Below are 14,752 nucleotides of genomic sequence, written 5' to 3' on the forward strand. Positions count from 1 at the left end.
GCGTTTTGCTCACGCCCTCCGGTTTCCTTTTTTTTTTTTTGTTCACCCATATTGAAAACAAATGTACACTCCACAAATGCACGGGTGCGTTTATTCATTGCAGTTCTTCAGACCGTATAGCAAAATGACATGGTTACGCTTCAGAGCAACAGATTAGATTTTAGAGTTGGATAAGCAAGAGAGGTTTTCCCTACTTCTGGACTTGAGTTGCCAGTGTGCAGGTTGCCAGGTAGGTAGGTAGGTAGGTAGGTAGGTGGATAAACGCTGGACGGCTTGAACTTTAAATTGACTCCTTCAGCTCTAGCGTTCCTTACCCTCGACTCGCCACGAGAAAGAGCAGCGCTTGCGGATATGCAGTCTGCTCGGAGTGACCCTCCGCTCCTGTGATTTGTCGCTTGCACAAACGCAGACCGCAGAAGCCTCCGCAGCGTCGGCCACTGCTGTGGAGTGACGATGGAACAACACCGACAAAGAGGTAAAGTGTGAAAATGGAAATCTGCCACCGAACTGCCGCTCGGAGAGGCTTCAAAAAAATAAAAATGCAAACTGGATGTCAGTCGATGACCATCCTTTAAGACGTGGTTCAGGGCCGTTTAGTGAACGATGTGCACATCCACAGTACAAGTCGGAAAAGTGGATAAGCCGTTTCTGTTGAACTGGTGATGATAAAAAGGGAGAGAGGAAGAAACTGGGGTTGGGAAGATGAAGAAAGGTCCGGACAGATTGCATGATCTACACCGACACGTTTTAACGGAAGCAGAAAACTGAAAAGCAAATTGATCACTGGGTCTAAACTGAAAGACAGACAGCCTCAGTTGACGGGTGACACTTACACTTCGACATGCCAATCGATTACTTAAATAGCCTCAAAGTGTCTATGTATATGTATAATAATTTACATGGAATATCATGAATTTCTTTTCTTTTCTTTTTTTTTTTTACAGTCAGACAAGAGAAAATTCCCCAGACATCCGAGTGTTTATCACCACTTTCCCAGTCCGTCAGAGTTTATTTGCTCCAGAGGAGGGCAATGGCTTTGCAGATGCCCACGTCGTTGTAGTTGAAGTAGCACAGACCGGCAAAGGTCACGGCGGACAGGAGGAAGAGGCCCGTGTTGGCCATCTTGATCTTTGCGTCACCGTGAACGTAGTCCGTTAAAACCTGCCCGAGGCCCCTGCAAAGAAAAAATAATAATAAAAAATATATATATATATGTATATATGTGTGTGTATGTATGTATGTATGTATACCCCTCCTGTTGTGTTGCGGGTCAAACTGAGCCGTTTTAAAGTTTGAGGAAATATAGTCACAAATATTTTCTCAGTACACACACACACACACACACACACACACACACACACACACACACACACACACACACACACACACACACACACACACACACAATCAAACCAACTCCCACCCCACCCCCCCAAAGACAGCAAATTTTCATTTTCATTTAATTCCCCTTTAAAGTGTACAAAATACATTGCATAAAATAAGTAAGAGCTGCACCACTTCAGTTCAGTGCGGCTAATAATTGGTTGCAGCTTGAACCCAGGGATCCAAGGTGACCCTCAGCGTACGTGCACGGGGACCATTTGACCGCAACAAAGACGCGTGTCAGAAGTCATCAGCTCAGATATCAGGACGGCTCAATGTTTTCGCAACAACGGCGTCCAATATCGTGGGTCATCTGTCCGTCTGTCTCAACCGCAACGACGTGGTTACAAGAGTTTCTTTCTTGGAGTTTGCGCTTGGTTCAGGCATTCCTGAATGCCACAGAATCCCATTAAGAACAGACGATCGCCCCCCCCCCCCCCCCCCCCCCCCCGGTGACGCCGAACAACACGGGACCATCTATCTGACCGATGTGAGAGCACATGGCTTAAATCTGTGAGATCTGCAGCAGCCTCCCTCATCCCTCTTGCTTGAATTATCACCGTGCATGACTGGGATTTTGTGCCCCCCCCCCCCCACGTCAAGGCTCTGCTTGACACGACGGGTAGACATCGGCGTGACACTGAGCCGGAGCCACTTTCCCAAGCGTGGAAAGGGTCGACACCAGCCGTGGCTCAACGTAAAGCAAAATTCAGACCAGGGAGCCTTGCATGGCGGCTAGTTCAAAGATTTGCAGTCAGTACTCGGAGAAATCGGATTTGACTGCAATCGGAGTCATTTTTAACTGTGACAAAGCAGAATACAAACCAAAGAAGACAAGCTTGAAAAAAGAGAAAAGAAAACAGTGCCAGATTAAGTGATGATGGGGCAAGGCGTTTGTTGGTATACTCCCAAACTGCTTCATACATGGTTCAGTTCAACACGGTGGTGCTTTATGCATTATTACTTCAATATCATTGCTTTGGCGTGTCTCCAATGCGCATTAATGTCTTGAGTCGTTGTCAAACTAGAGGTCAAAAAAAAAATCTTATTCATCCTCTTTGAAATGACGCGAGAGAAATGAAGTTTGTTCAATATTCTTCAGAGTCACGTCTCCAATTTCCAAATGCTTTTGGGTTTTTGACCGACGGGAGAGGCAAAAACATAAAATAAAATAAACCCAACATTTGAAAGTATTCCACCAATACACCACATTAGTCTTGATTCACAACGTACCGCCTAAATTACGAGAAACACACAAGTGGAACAAGTAAGAAAAACCAAAATATGGCACTGCTGCGCACTCTAACCACAAAACCCAACGTGGAAAAAAAAACAAGTTTCTGCTGTTCTGCAGCGAGCGACTGAAAAAGGAGGTGAAACGTCATTGAAAGATTTGTGTCAGAAGTGCGAGTAAGCTTAAGGCCCACGTGAGATATCCGAGGGGTCATTTTAGCATTTCTTTTGGAAACCGCGCGAAGTCGTCGTGCTCATGGAAGCATGTCATTGGTTCATGTTGGCCGGTCTTACCAGTGTCCGTGCAGGGTCAGGGCAGCAGCCAAGGAGTAGTCGATGGCAGGACTGGGGTAGAAATAGGCCGCAGGTCCCATGGCCACCAGCAGGATGCTGAGGACTCGTTCAGCCGTCCAGTGCAAGGAGGCGGCCTTGGAACCAGAACCCGCTGCGGAGCAAAGGACAAAGCACGTAGTCATCAAACACCATCGTTCCAGTCATTCTAGTCATTAAAGAAGGTAACAGCCCAAACAGTTGAACAAAACACATACCACATTCCACATGCACTTTCTCCACTGGTATTTTCTTATAGTCGAACAAAAAAACAAAAACAAAACACATCAAACTTTCATTTCAATCTGCTGAGCTTGCAGCGCACATCTGGCCGTGTATACCGCAGTGATCTATCGACACACTGACCCAATTGGGGTTAAACTGGGTGAAGCATGCAGGCAGTAAGCGAACACAACATGCATCCGGTGTCAAAATACAGGCTGTGCACTCACGTGTGAACTGCTAAATCTAGACCACAAAACACGAGCCCAACAACAGTGGTAAAGTGTTATGACATTAACTGGGACAAGGCAAGACAGCTGCACTCGAATCAATCCTGCCATTTCATGCAGTCTACAACACGGGACTGGCATTTGATAGAAAATTTATGGTGAAATTGTAAAATAGCAAAGTTGCTGTTGTAAAATGAGTGGCTCATTGCAAGACCTTGTTTACGGAGCTGCTTTGTTGGTATTTGACTGTCTTTTGGCAACAGGGACAAGTAGATTATTTTAGACCCGTATTCCAGAACCAAGCATTTTTGGGAACCAGTTGTTTCGATGTCTGGGTGTTACTGTTCCCTTTCTCTTTAGTTTGACTGTATTTGGATACTGAAATGACCTCCGCGTATCGTAGCATTTCAATACTGACCGTAGAGAGCCTGTGATGCATGGATCCTTGCCGTCAGCATGTACGGCTGCTCCTGGCTTTTGTGCGGCACAACCAGTGGCCTGGCCAGCAAAGTAGTTTGGTAGAAGAGAGCTGAAGAGAAATGATACAAAGTTACGCAAAGGTGACCAAAGCTACGCTGGACGCCAAAACAACAGTGAATTTAGTCAGTTTGTTGGCAGCATGTTTCAATAAAATAATATAAGCCCAATTGTTCACTCGTAGAAATGACAAACTTCCCAATTATTTATTGAGCAAGACTATTTTGGCTAGGAAAGACTAGATTAGCTGATATTAAACATTTTAAAGTAGGCACTGAAGTCAGACTTATTATTATCATCATTATTATTAGCTCATATTAACATTTTAAAGTAGGCACTGAAGTCACTTATTATTATTATTATTATTATTATTATTATTATTATTATTATCATCATTATTATTAGCTGATATTAACATTTTAAAGTAGGCACTGAAGTCACTTATTATTATTATTATTATTATCATCATTATTATTAGCTCATATTAACATTTTAAAGTAGGCACTGAAGTCAGACTTATTATTATTATTATCATCATTATTATTAGCTCATATTAACATTTTAAAGTAGGCACTGAAGTCACTTATTATTATTATTATCATCATTATTATTAGCTCATATTAACATTTTAAAGTAGGCACTGAAGTCAGACTTATTATTATTATTATCATCATTATTATTAGCTCATATTAACATTTTAAAGTAGGCACTGAAGTCAGACTTATTATTATTATCATCATTATTATTAGCTCATATTAACATTTTAAAGTAGGCACTGAAGTCAGACTTATTTTTAGCCAGAATTATTATTATTATTATTATTATTATTATTATTATTATTATTATTATTATTATCATTTTTAATTTTTAAACAGCCACCCTTTTTGGCTTCGGGCCATAACTACATTGTCTGCTACAGCACCGTCACCTCACATGACCCTTTATTGGTATACATTGCAATATAGTTGCCCTCATGCATGCCGAATCCAAGCAAGGAATATGACATTTCAGATTGTGTTGCGTTGAAGCGCTAAAGTCACTGAAGATTCGACAACACGCACGTAAATCAGGAAATGTAGGATCGTTTGAGTAGAGTCTGGCGTAAGGCTGCTCTTCCGCCTGTGACGTATAAGTCCATTAGGTCACGGCTGGACAGCTTGATAAAACCACAGTTTAACAGAACAGATACACCCGTCATTCTTCACACAGTCCAAACGTACAGAAGATAATGTCAACCAATTACGGCAACATTATACTGCTATCATTTCAGTATGGTTCAGTAACAACAAATCACTTCGCACAATTTTGCCCTAGTAGAAGTCATTGCTTTAGACTGAGCACTCTGCTACTAGCGACTGTTCCTTTAGGACAACAATCCGTCCAAGTCACGATCTCACATGGTACGAATTCGTGATGACCGTGAGTCCACACGTCCATATTAAGACCAGACATACCCAAATATGATTGAAATACTCACGTTTGACTCCTCTGCGACAAACAGAACTCAACCTGACAATCGCCGCCATGATGATCAACCAACCAAGGTCACAACAAGGACCCGGATGTGATTGCCCAGACGACAGCCGTAGCACAGGCAGTTTGCGTGCGCTGATTCAGAATGATACGATTGTTAAAAAACAAAACAAAACAAAACAAAACAAAACAAAACAAACAAACCAATATATACATTTAAAAAAATAGTACTAAAAAGCAATGCCGTCTAGTTAAATAAGTGTAATTCTTTTTCGAGTGCATTGTTCGTATTGCCATATCAAACTTTAATTGAGAATAAAATAATAAAGTGCTTGTGTTTAGCTTTAATGTTTTAAAAGACGAAAGCAAAAAAACAAAACAAAACTTGATAACGGCAATGATCCAGTAACGATCGGATTTTTTGCCTGCATGTATACGGGATCACTGATTTACACATGGATCCCACCATGTTTAGTAGCAAGCATATGATTTGTAGATCTGGTACTGGTACTACGTCACGCCCACTACTACCGGTGGATGCGAAGGTCATATCGGCGCAGATCTGCAGCTTGTATATAATAGCTTATATAAACGTTTACATTTTAGAATGGACAATTTTGACAACCTGAGTGCTTCCGAAAAGGCGGAGGCAGCGGAGCTGCAGCGTATGATCGCCGTCGAGCAGCAGAAAGCGCAATTCCAGGCCCAGGTTCGTAAGCTAACCTTCTAACGTATTCGCATTTCCGAGGTGTCCCTTGACGTGCAAGACATGTGGAGGAAATGCCCATATTAAAGCTTGAATTTTAGTGTCAGTAGCAAAATAAACAATCTTGGTATTTACATGCTGATACGAATAGACAGAAGAACGGCTCTTTTTTTTTTTTAAGCTGAGGTCGAGCTTGCACCTAAGCTTTCACAATTTAAGTATTAACATGATTTCCGTATGTGATTATTCTGCCCCATGTAAAGCTGAGTTGCATAGTGTTATCAGGCTGTAAAGATGATAAGTGAAGTTCGACACATGTTGCTTATTTGGTATGTTTAACGAAACACATGCTTTACACTCTAACGCCACATCCGGGTGCACCGTAAATTTCCGGGTAAAACAAAACGCGAATGGTTCCATGTCTTGATCGCTAAGGTTGCTGTTCGACTTCTTAATTACCTTTAATGACCCAGTTGTAAAACTTTAAAATAAATATAGTGGCGTTTCAAAAGTCCATCAATTTAATAAGTTGAGTTCGCAGTTGAGAGCTTTTATTGTTATTTTTTTTGTTTTGTTTCAGGTACACACTTTCACTGATGTCTGCTGGGACAAGTGTGTGGACAGCCCAGGCTCAAAGCTGGACTACCGGACAGAGACCTGCTTGCAAAACTGCGTTGAGCGCTTCATTGACACCACCCTCGCCATTACCAACCGCTTCACTCAGATGGTGCAGAAAGGTGGACACTGATAACAGAAGATATAAGCCAAAGGGACTGTTTAATATCACAAAATCGATGATTCCTTGTCATGTCGATGGAAGAAGATGTGAAAGAGGACATGTTATCAGTAGCTTGTCTGTTTTTGGATGGTCTCAAACAAGAAATACCTCCTTTCACTGGGAAGTCATGTAATTTTATCCTTGTGTGGCACACAATGCATTCATCCTTAACATTGTGTCCGTGACACCTCATGTTTGAAGTTAAATGCTGAATAAAAAGGAAAAAGATTCCAGCAGTGGTAACTGCAGTTTTGTGTGAACGGGGCATTTCTTAAAGCTGTTTGTAAGATGGCAGTACGTTTATAATTTCCTTGTATCGTCCCTTCCCTTATTCATCATGAATGAATAAGGGTCACTTATTACAAATAAGCAAGATAGGACAAATAAAGACGGCAACAAAATCATCAGAAACACTAACACCACAGAAACCACCAATAAGAACTTTAATATCATAAGGACACACTACGGTGCGGTGGTAAAGCACTGTCACCTCACAGCAAGAAGGTTGTGGGGTTGATCCAGGGGACTGGCTCCTTTCTGTGTGGAGTTTGCATGTTCTCCCTGTGTCTGCCTGGCTTCTCCAGCTTCCTCCCACAGTCAAGAAACATACGTATGAGTTCAATTGGGAACTCTCAATTATCCTTGAGTGACTGGTCGTCTGTCTTTCTATGTGTACCCTGCCTTTGCTCCAGAGAACTATGTGTGAATCATATTTAATTTAACAATCATAGTTTCTTCCCACTCAATAGTTGTTGTGTTACTCATTTATATGTTTTTGTAGACACAAACTGTTAGGTCAATGGTCAATTGATTAAGCGTCATTTGAAAGATTCTTAAGGTAAACTTGGAAAATAATCAGTTTTTAGTCATACGCTTTATTCTGCAGATCTGTAAATGAAATAAACAAATGATAAAATAAACAGCATATTCTTTACGAGGAGTAATAAAATAAAATCATGACAACAAAAACATTGGATGATGGAATATATATCTAAAAAAGAAACAAAACACCTAGATAGTTTGGCTGTTTATATTTCTTGATGCTCTGAGCGCTGCTTTCATTGCAGTTTCGATCCACCCGTGCGGCGTAGCTGTATGTTCTCCCGCAAAGTGCACCCGCCCCTCGCTCTGGAAAAGTTCCTTGGCATAGTATGCCTGCTGGTAGGGTGTGAATAGGGCGAAGGCTCCCAGGCTGTAAGGATCTAGGCCCCACTTCTTGACCAGCCCCCCCGTCCACAAAGGCCTGATGTGCTCGCCGTGGATCTTCACCAAGTCATTCAGGACCTCAGCCATCAGGTCCTCCTCGCTCATACCCTGGAAGAGGGTGGAGTCGTCAGAGCAGGTGTAAGAGGCGAGGAGGACGCCCACGCTTGTGCCGGGGAAGTTGTGGCTGGGGTAGTAGATGAAGCGGGAGGGGCGGTCAGTGATGCTCTTCCCTCCTGTGATTCCCTCCGCCTCCCAGAAACGGTCCCTGAAGCTGAGGATCACCTTGGTGGAGCTGGCATAGTGAACGGAGCGCAGGGCTTCCATCTTGTTTCCGGAGAGCGGGGGCTGGAAGTCGATGAAGAGGGCGGCTTTGGCTGTGGCCGTAACCAGAACATAGTCCACGGTGAGGTTGTTCAGAGAGCCCGAGGCTCGCGCATCGTGGTACGACACTGTCACATTGCTGCCGCCTGATTGGTTGATGAGCTTGACCTTGGAGTTGAGGTGGATGGTGGCGTTCAGCAGCTGGTAGAAAGCCCTGGGAAGGTGTTCGAAGCCGTCAGTCACCTCAAAGTACCTGGAAGAAAGAATCCCATTGGAACAATTGTAGCCGAAAAGGATGAAAAAGCCATTGCTGAAGTTGACTTGATGTGACAGGTGTCACTTTGTTCAGGTAGGACGCTAACATAAGAGAATAACTTGAGTTTTTGCTCTCTTTGTTTGTCAAATGGACTACAGCAGTAATCAACCAGGGCACAGACAAGGGTATAGATTATTACCTTCAGCAATGATGCTTCATCAAGACCAAAAGGTGTCAAATGTAGGCATAATTTTAACAATCCCATTTCATTAAAAAAAAAAATCACCTAAACAATGATTTTTTTTTAAGCAATAACTGTTAGAGCCATACTTTTATGTTTTTGTGTAAAGTTCCTCTGAACCACCAGAGGGCAGCCTGCACTTATTTATGTTTACTTAAAGTTGGATGCAAAGGAAACAAAGCGCACTGTGAACCCGCAAGAAAACAGCAACGTTTAATCATTTTCATTTTAACAGAGAACACGTCTATCAGCAAGTCGTGGCTTAACATAGGACTTTGTCACTATACTAACTAACTAGCCAGAAATGGGTGATTGATGACTGATGGTGAAAAAAACAAACAGAGGACTAAATATGCTGTTTTCTGGAGATCTATAGAGTATAATGTAATAATTTATTGTAATAGGCTTTGCCCTTGGAATCTGAGAAGAAAAACAAAGATCTCAAAATATAGATTTGTATTAAATTGTCTCACTCTGTCTTGTCATTGATGTCTGACTGTATGTACAGCATCTCGATCAGTGATGTGTAGAAGAGGCTGTTTTCGTTCAGGATGTCCCCAATCATCCTCAAGGCTCCACGGCTCAGGCTGGCCTCTTTTACCAGATATTCCTGTGTGACGTCACACGTAAGTAATCACATATTTTTATTTTTATTTTTTTTATTTTTTGGTTGGATTACACTGTGTCATTCATGCATGGCAAATATTTGGATGAATTTTACCTTCACTGTGTACGAATCATATTTATCCAACGTGGCGGCACAGCCGAGGACCTGGAGGTCGTTCCTCACCTGCGCGCACGTCACAGTTCAGGTTGGAAGACGACATCTGGCACGCAGAGCGGCAAATGATTCTGTGAGTGGCGCACGAACCTTCCAGAGTGCGTCGCTGAAAAGCCGGGCGGCCGACTTCCCCCTCTCATTATCGGTCACGTTGTATTGCAGCACGTCCGGGTTGTTTTCCACGGCGTACGTTTTCTGAAGCACTCCGTTAACGTAGTAGTAAGTGTTGATGTCATCTTGGATGAAAGGGTTGAGGGAAAGTTGCAGTTTGGCAACAAAAGACAGCAGAATCCTGTGAAACATCAAGAGAGCTTAGGTCTTAACTGAGTAGGACGACACATCTGAGATATTGACAATTAGTTAAATGAGCGTGTCTTCTGCTTTTTCCACTGAGGCGCAGCGAAAACTGTGGTTGACTCAATGTTGACTCAGTGTTGGCTCAGCTTTCATTTGTTTTGTGTGTTTATGTTTATTTGCAATTTGAATGTGTTAACATTAATTCATTGACTCAAATTTAGGAAATTAAGAAAAAAAAAAAAGTCATCCAGGCTCAGGTTTCTTTCTTTTTTTCTTTAACTGAAATATCTGGTTGCACAACATTTAGTAAATTTGAAAGCTTGTTAATATATTCAGGTTTTTTTTTGTTATTTGTGGATCGTGCTGCTAATCATCATGACATTAACATAATTATTGTTTGCTTGAGCTTCATTGTCAATATAAATGATCTTTTAATATTTCATTAGTAATACAATCACACCTTGAAACTTCTGTTAAAGGTAAACATGCTCTCATTAAACCATTTTCGCTGGTTTGTGTATCACTTCTCGTTCACTTCTGAAATGATAACTGACCAAATAAACAAACTAAACTAAACCACACTTAGTCACAGAATGCAACAACATTGGGTTAACTCATTAAAAACGTGCTTATTGTTGGAAATGTTAATGCTTATAGTTCATTCAACTAATGATAATTAATGTAAAAGTAAAAGTAAAGTAATGACGAAAAACAACACCGTCCTGCTTTTTGCTACGATACTAAAATCAAGTCAAAATGTTAACCAGTAAATACTGCCATTTAGTCTGGTGTAGGCCTTGTGTGATGGACATATTACATAAAAGAATCCAAAAGTAATGCAAACTTGAGTTGAGTTTTAAACTAATCCTTTTGCTTACACCAGTATGAATAGTGAAGGTCGCCACCAGGAGGTGAACAAAAAGTTTTATTTCACCACTCGGTAGATGACTTTTACCTCCCTCTAATATAAAGTTCATAACTAAGCCCATCATCCATTTATTAAGAAAGCACCCTTGATGTTGCCACCGGGCTTTGTTGTAATGTCGCTATCACTTGCACTCACTTGTGAAAACTGGGAATCCTCATCGCTCCCACTTCTGCATACCAGCCCTCCCTCCTGTTCCTGAAGGTCTCAATTCGCCCGCCAATACGGCCGCTGGCTTCTATTATGGTCACCTTGCAATCCAGATGAACACATCATCATCATCATCATCAGTATCAGTATGCGGTGCAGGTGTAGCCGTTTTCACACGTTCCCTGCGCAAGAAGCAGCGAGCTCTTTACCTGATGGCCGGCATCTTCCAAAAACTTTGCAGCGGTTAGCCCAGCGATGCCCCCGCCAATGATTGCGACATGGCGAGGGGTCTTCGTGGTGGGAAGACCTTTGTTCACGATATCCAGGAGCTCGCTGTAGTCGCTGTCCTGGAGGCAGTCAGACAGGGGGTCTCCAAAGATACCGCTAACCGTGAACACCACAACACCGACAAGTACCAGGGGGACTGAATGCAGAGACAGAGAGGAAAAAATGGCCCTCGTGATCAGTTGAGTAATGTAAAAACCAGCCTGGCACTTTTAAAAGAGAGTGACTGATCCCACTGGAGACAGTGGGATGAGTCACCTCGAAATAAAAACATTTCAGTTTTCCTTCTGCCCTGCTGGGTGGTTAAACACAACTAGACAGGCATATACAGAACTGGCAGTTAGTGAAAGACGAACCAAGTGGTTATATTTTGTCTCAAATTCGATTATATGCGCTAAGGTGAAAGGTAAAATATTTCAAGGTAATTGCAGCAAAGTCTAAATACACCATAATGTAGAGGTGATCGGTTAACTACTCACAGAATTTGCACAGGGCCATGTGAGGGATCATCTTAAATATGGAACTCCACAGGCTGGACTTTTGTCTTTTGCTGTTGATGCTCTGAAAAGACAAACAGGGAACACGGAAGTGCGATGAGGACTTGACTTAAAAAAAAAAAAAAACAACGCCCTGGCAAAATTAGAACCAAAGTCATTTCATATCCTGTCAAAGTAAATATGTTCCGTTTCCAAAAAAACGAGCTGCACGAATTTGAGTCCCTGAGCAACCATCACACTTTGCAAATTCACATCATTAATCGCTGATCAAGGTCGCTGAGGCTTGTCTGTCGTTCCACTCACCCTTAGCAAAGGTATTGTCTCGTAAGTTGTCCTAAACCGAGGCATGACTGAGAAGGAGTGACAGAGTCCCTGAGAGAGCTGAACTGTCAGCACCTACACTCCATGCCCAAACAGCATGGAAAACCTGGGGCCACGGTATGTGTGAAATTGCACAAAAACCTAATTTTAATGAGGGACTGCACGGCTCCTCAGGTCTTCCAGAAATATTTTCCCACACTGGCTCGAGAGTCAACCACACTGAACAAATCAGATTAGTGAGGTTGTACTAGTCATCAGCATACCTCATTTCCTCCATCTTCACTCATTTCAATATCTGACCCTAAAGTGCTCATTCACCGACAGAAAAGAAAGAAATGCAACCTGAGCCTTTGCTTTTTTTTTTCTTTTTTTTTTTTAAATTGGGATAAGATGATATAATTCATATAGGCAAAAAAAAAAGAAAGAAAGAAAATAGAATAACTTACTTGTAATCCTTAATTGCCACAGCAATGCCAAACCCTCTCACGGTGTCTGCCGGACAATAGCAGAGAGGCGGATTTTATAGGCTGCAGTAAATGAAAGCAAAAACTCAAGGAACATAAGTTTCATTTTCCTCAACATCAATCTATACATAACATGTTTTATGTCATCGAGTGGATTAAAACTAAACAGCCTCCACTGTAAAATTATGAAAGTAGTATTATCAATGATATATTTTGAAATTGAAATTAAAAAGCAAAACCAAACAAAAGGCAAAAGACATCACTTACATCAGTGAACAGTTTTAATCCCAGAAAGGCTGCTGAGAGACTTGCTCTGAATCCCAAAGCAGGCTGAAAATAAAACGCAGCTGGAGCAGGATTTTAGAGGAGGAAACTCACCTGACAAGTTCAGCATTGCATGTTATGAGGCATAAACAGGTATATTACCAAGCTGAACACAGCACTGCGTGAGGTCAAGGGTCAGGTTTTATTTCACATTTTGCCAGCATGTGTAGAAACACTGAGTTCACTGAACTGAAAGGGGCTTTAAGAGTTAAGTCAGCCATGTTAATGTATAATGTGTGCGGCACAGCTCACTTGTCACAACGGAACAAGAAATTACGAAGAGGTTAATGAAGTCAATTGCCCAGCCATGGCTAAATGTTGACTTGGTACAGCAGGGTCAGAGTGCTGCAGAAAAGAAGCAAAGATTGGAAACAGTTAAATAGGCGCAGCTTGCACATCCATGCTTTACATGTTACAAACAATTAAAAAAAAAAAAAAAGCCAACTGAATTTTTTGCTTTCTAGGAGCTAGCTGCTAGCAGAAAGCAAGGCTGGGCTGGGCAAGAAGAAAACAGATGCACATTATATAAATTTACTACATTTCCGAAAAATGTCTGATTACTTACTGTTACGGCCTGAGACAGATGGACCCAAAACGAAGCAAACTTGGAAGAGCTCTGAGAGGCTCTGAGGACAAACTCTCTGTCCTCCGGCAGTCTTGTCAGAACTTGTCTGACTTGGTCAACATGTTCCTTGTAGCTACGGGGAGGGAAAAAAAAATCAAGATGTCATCAAGATAAAAAAAACGAAAAAACCCAAAACAAACATGTTCAGAAGGTATCTGTGCCCACCATTCACTAGATCCTCAGAAACAGTAGATATAAAAGTCAAACTTTCTGAAAACATTCTGAAAATGTCCTAAATGTGTATTGTGATGCCGTCCTCCATTCATCCCTTTCTCTGATTCTGACCAGGTGATAGGTGTTTCTTAAGTCCAGTTTTGAGAAAACAATGGCATCGTTGAGTGGAGAGAATGGTGAATTTAGGAGCAGGAGAGGAAAATGTTTTTTTCACTGTGATATTGTTTAGGCCGTTATAGTCTCAGGCTTAATGTTTTGTCTTTTTTCCCCCCACAAAGAAAAATCCAGCTCCTACTGGAGGAGCGAAGGGATGGCTGAGACCCACAGTAAGCGACTCATTGATGCATTTCTCTGTAGCTTCCTTTTCAGGTTTGGAGAGCTTGTGCAGTCTTTTGGTGGGGAGTGGGAGCAGATCAATACTGCAGTTGTATGGTCAGTGAGGTGGGAGGACAACAGCCTGGTCTTTACATCTTTTAAATCAAGATATTTAGAGGGGAAATTATTCAAGTCTATGTCCTAAGGTGATTGTTCGATACTGAAAATTTGTTGGGGAAGAGCTGACAGTAGACAATGTTTTCATATTTATACACACAGATTTTTAAATTTGTCCTTAAGGGACAAATAAAATGTTTTATTCTATTGGGAGGGTTCAGGAGATCAAATCGACTTGTGCTGACAGACATAATGACATTCAGGTAACTGTGACATCAGGTTTATTTTCACAGTTAATGCTCCACTAGCTCATCAGAGAAGGAGACTTCAAATCTTCATAAGAGAGTCACACACACACACACACACACACACACACACACACACACACACACACACACACACACACACACACACACACACACACACACACACACACAAATCAGTAGTGATATGATTGATATCACTACTGTTGTGTCATTTCTGTCTGACTGAATGACGGGGGAACTGGCAGCAGGAAAGAGCCATGTCATTTACAGTTTTTTTTTCAGATAGTGTTATTCTGGGAGCTGCGATAACATGTTCCGGTTGGTGCCATTTCGGAACGTCCCTTCAAGTCCAGAC

The 14,752-nt window shown here is 41.8% G+C and overlaps 3 protein-coding genes across 9 annotated transcripts; 1 reads left to right on the forward strand and 2 right to left on the reverse strand.

Annotated features, from left to right (window-relative positions):
• Positions 1 to 22: 22 nt before the first annotated feature.
• Positions 23 to 5,505, reverse strand: sdhdb (succinate dehydrogenase complex, subunit D, integral membrane protein b). Its single transcript, XM_076035908.1, has 4 exons — positions 5,353 to 5,505; positions 3,817 to 3,927; positions 2,911 to 3,061; positions 23 to 1,174 (listed from the first exon to the last, which is right to left on the reverse strand). Exons 1-4 carry the CDS (start codon positions 5,399 to 5,401, stop codon positions 1,009 to 1,011), a joined length of 477 nt encoding a protein of 158 aa, XP_075892023.1. The 5' UTR covers positions 5,402 to 5,505; the 3' UTR covers positions 23 to 1,008.
• A 346-nt stretch (positions 5,506 to 5,851) lies between these two features.
• Positions 5,852 to 7,080, forward strand: timm8b (translocase of inner mitochondrial membrane 8 homolog B (yeast)). Its single transcript, XM_076035918.1, has 2 exons — positions 5,852 to 6,057; positions 6,635 to 7,080. Exons 1-2 carry the CDS (start codon positions 5,956 to 5,958, stop codon positions 6,800 to 6,802), a joined length of 270 nt encoding a protein of 89 aa, XP_075892033.1. The 5' UTR covers positions 5,852 to 5,955; the 3' UTR covers positions 6,803 to 7,080.
• Positions 7,081 to 7,687: 607 nt separating this feature from the next.
• On the reverse strand, positions 7,688 to 13,551 carry il4i1 (interleukin 4 induced 1). 7 transcript variants are annotated; one of them, XM_076035912.1, is made up of 9 exons: positions 13,466 to 13,529; positions 12,559 to 12,639; positions 11,774 to 11,855; positions 11,219 to 11,433; positions 10,998 to 11,110; positions 9,728 to 9,929; positions 9,578 to 9,646; positions 9,330 to 9,466; positions 7,688 to 8,612 (listed from the first exon to the last, which is right to left on the reverse strand). In XM_076035912.1, exons 3-9 carry the CDS (start codon positions 11,802 to 11,804, stop codon positions 7,844 to 7,846), a joined length of 1,536 nt encoding a protein of 511 aa, XP_075892027.1. In that variant the 5' UTR covers positions 11,805 to 11,855; positions 12,559 to 12,639; positions 13,466 to 13,529; the 3' UTR covers positions 7,688 to 7,843. The 7 variants fall into 7 exon arrangements, with proteins under 7 accessions (XP_075892027.1, XP_075892030.1, XP_075892026.1 ...); XM_076035915.1 differs by having other exon boundaries at positions 12,559 to 12,604; positions 13,466 to 13,484; XM_076035911.1 differs by lacking the exon at positions 13,466 to 13,529 and adding an exon at positions 12,844 to 13,294.
• Positions 13,552 to 14,752: the final 1,201 nt, after the last annotated feature.

This window comes from Nelusetta ayraudi, unplaced genomic scaffold, assembly GCF_046127955.1.
Source record: "Nelusetta ayraudi isolate G7.1 ecotype Tasmania unplaced genomic scaffold, CSIRO-AGI_Nayr_v1 ptg000048l, whole genome shotgun sequence".
Classification (NCBI taxonomy): Eukaryota; Metazoa; Chordata; class Actinopteri; order Tetraodontiformes; family Monacanthidae; genus Nelusetta; species Nelusetta ayraudi.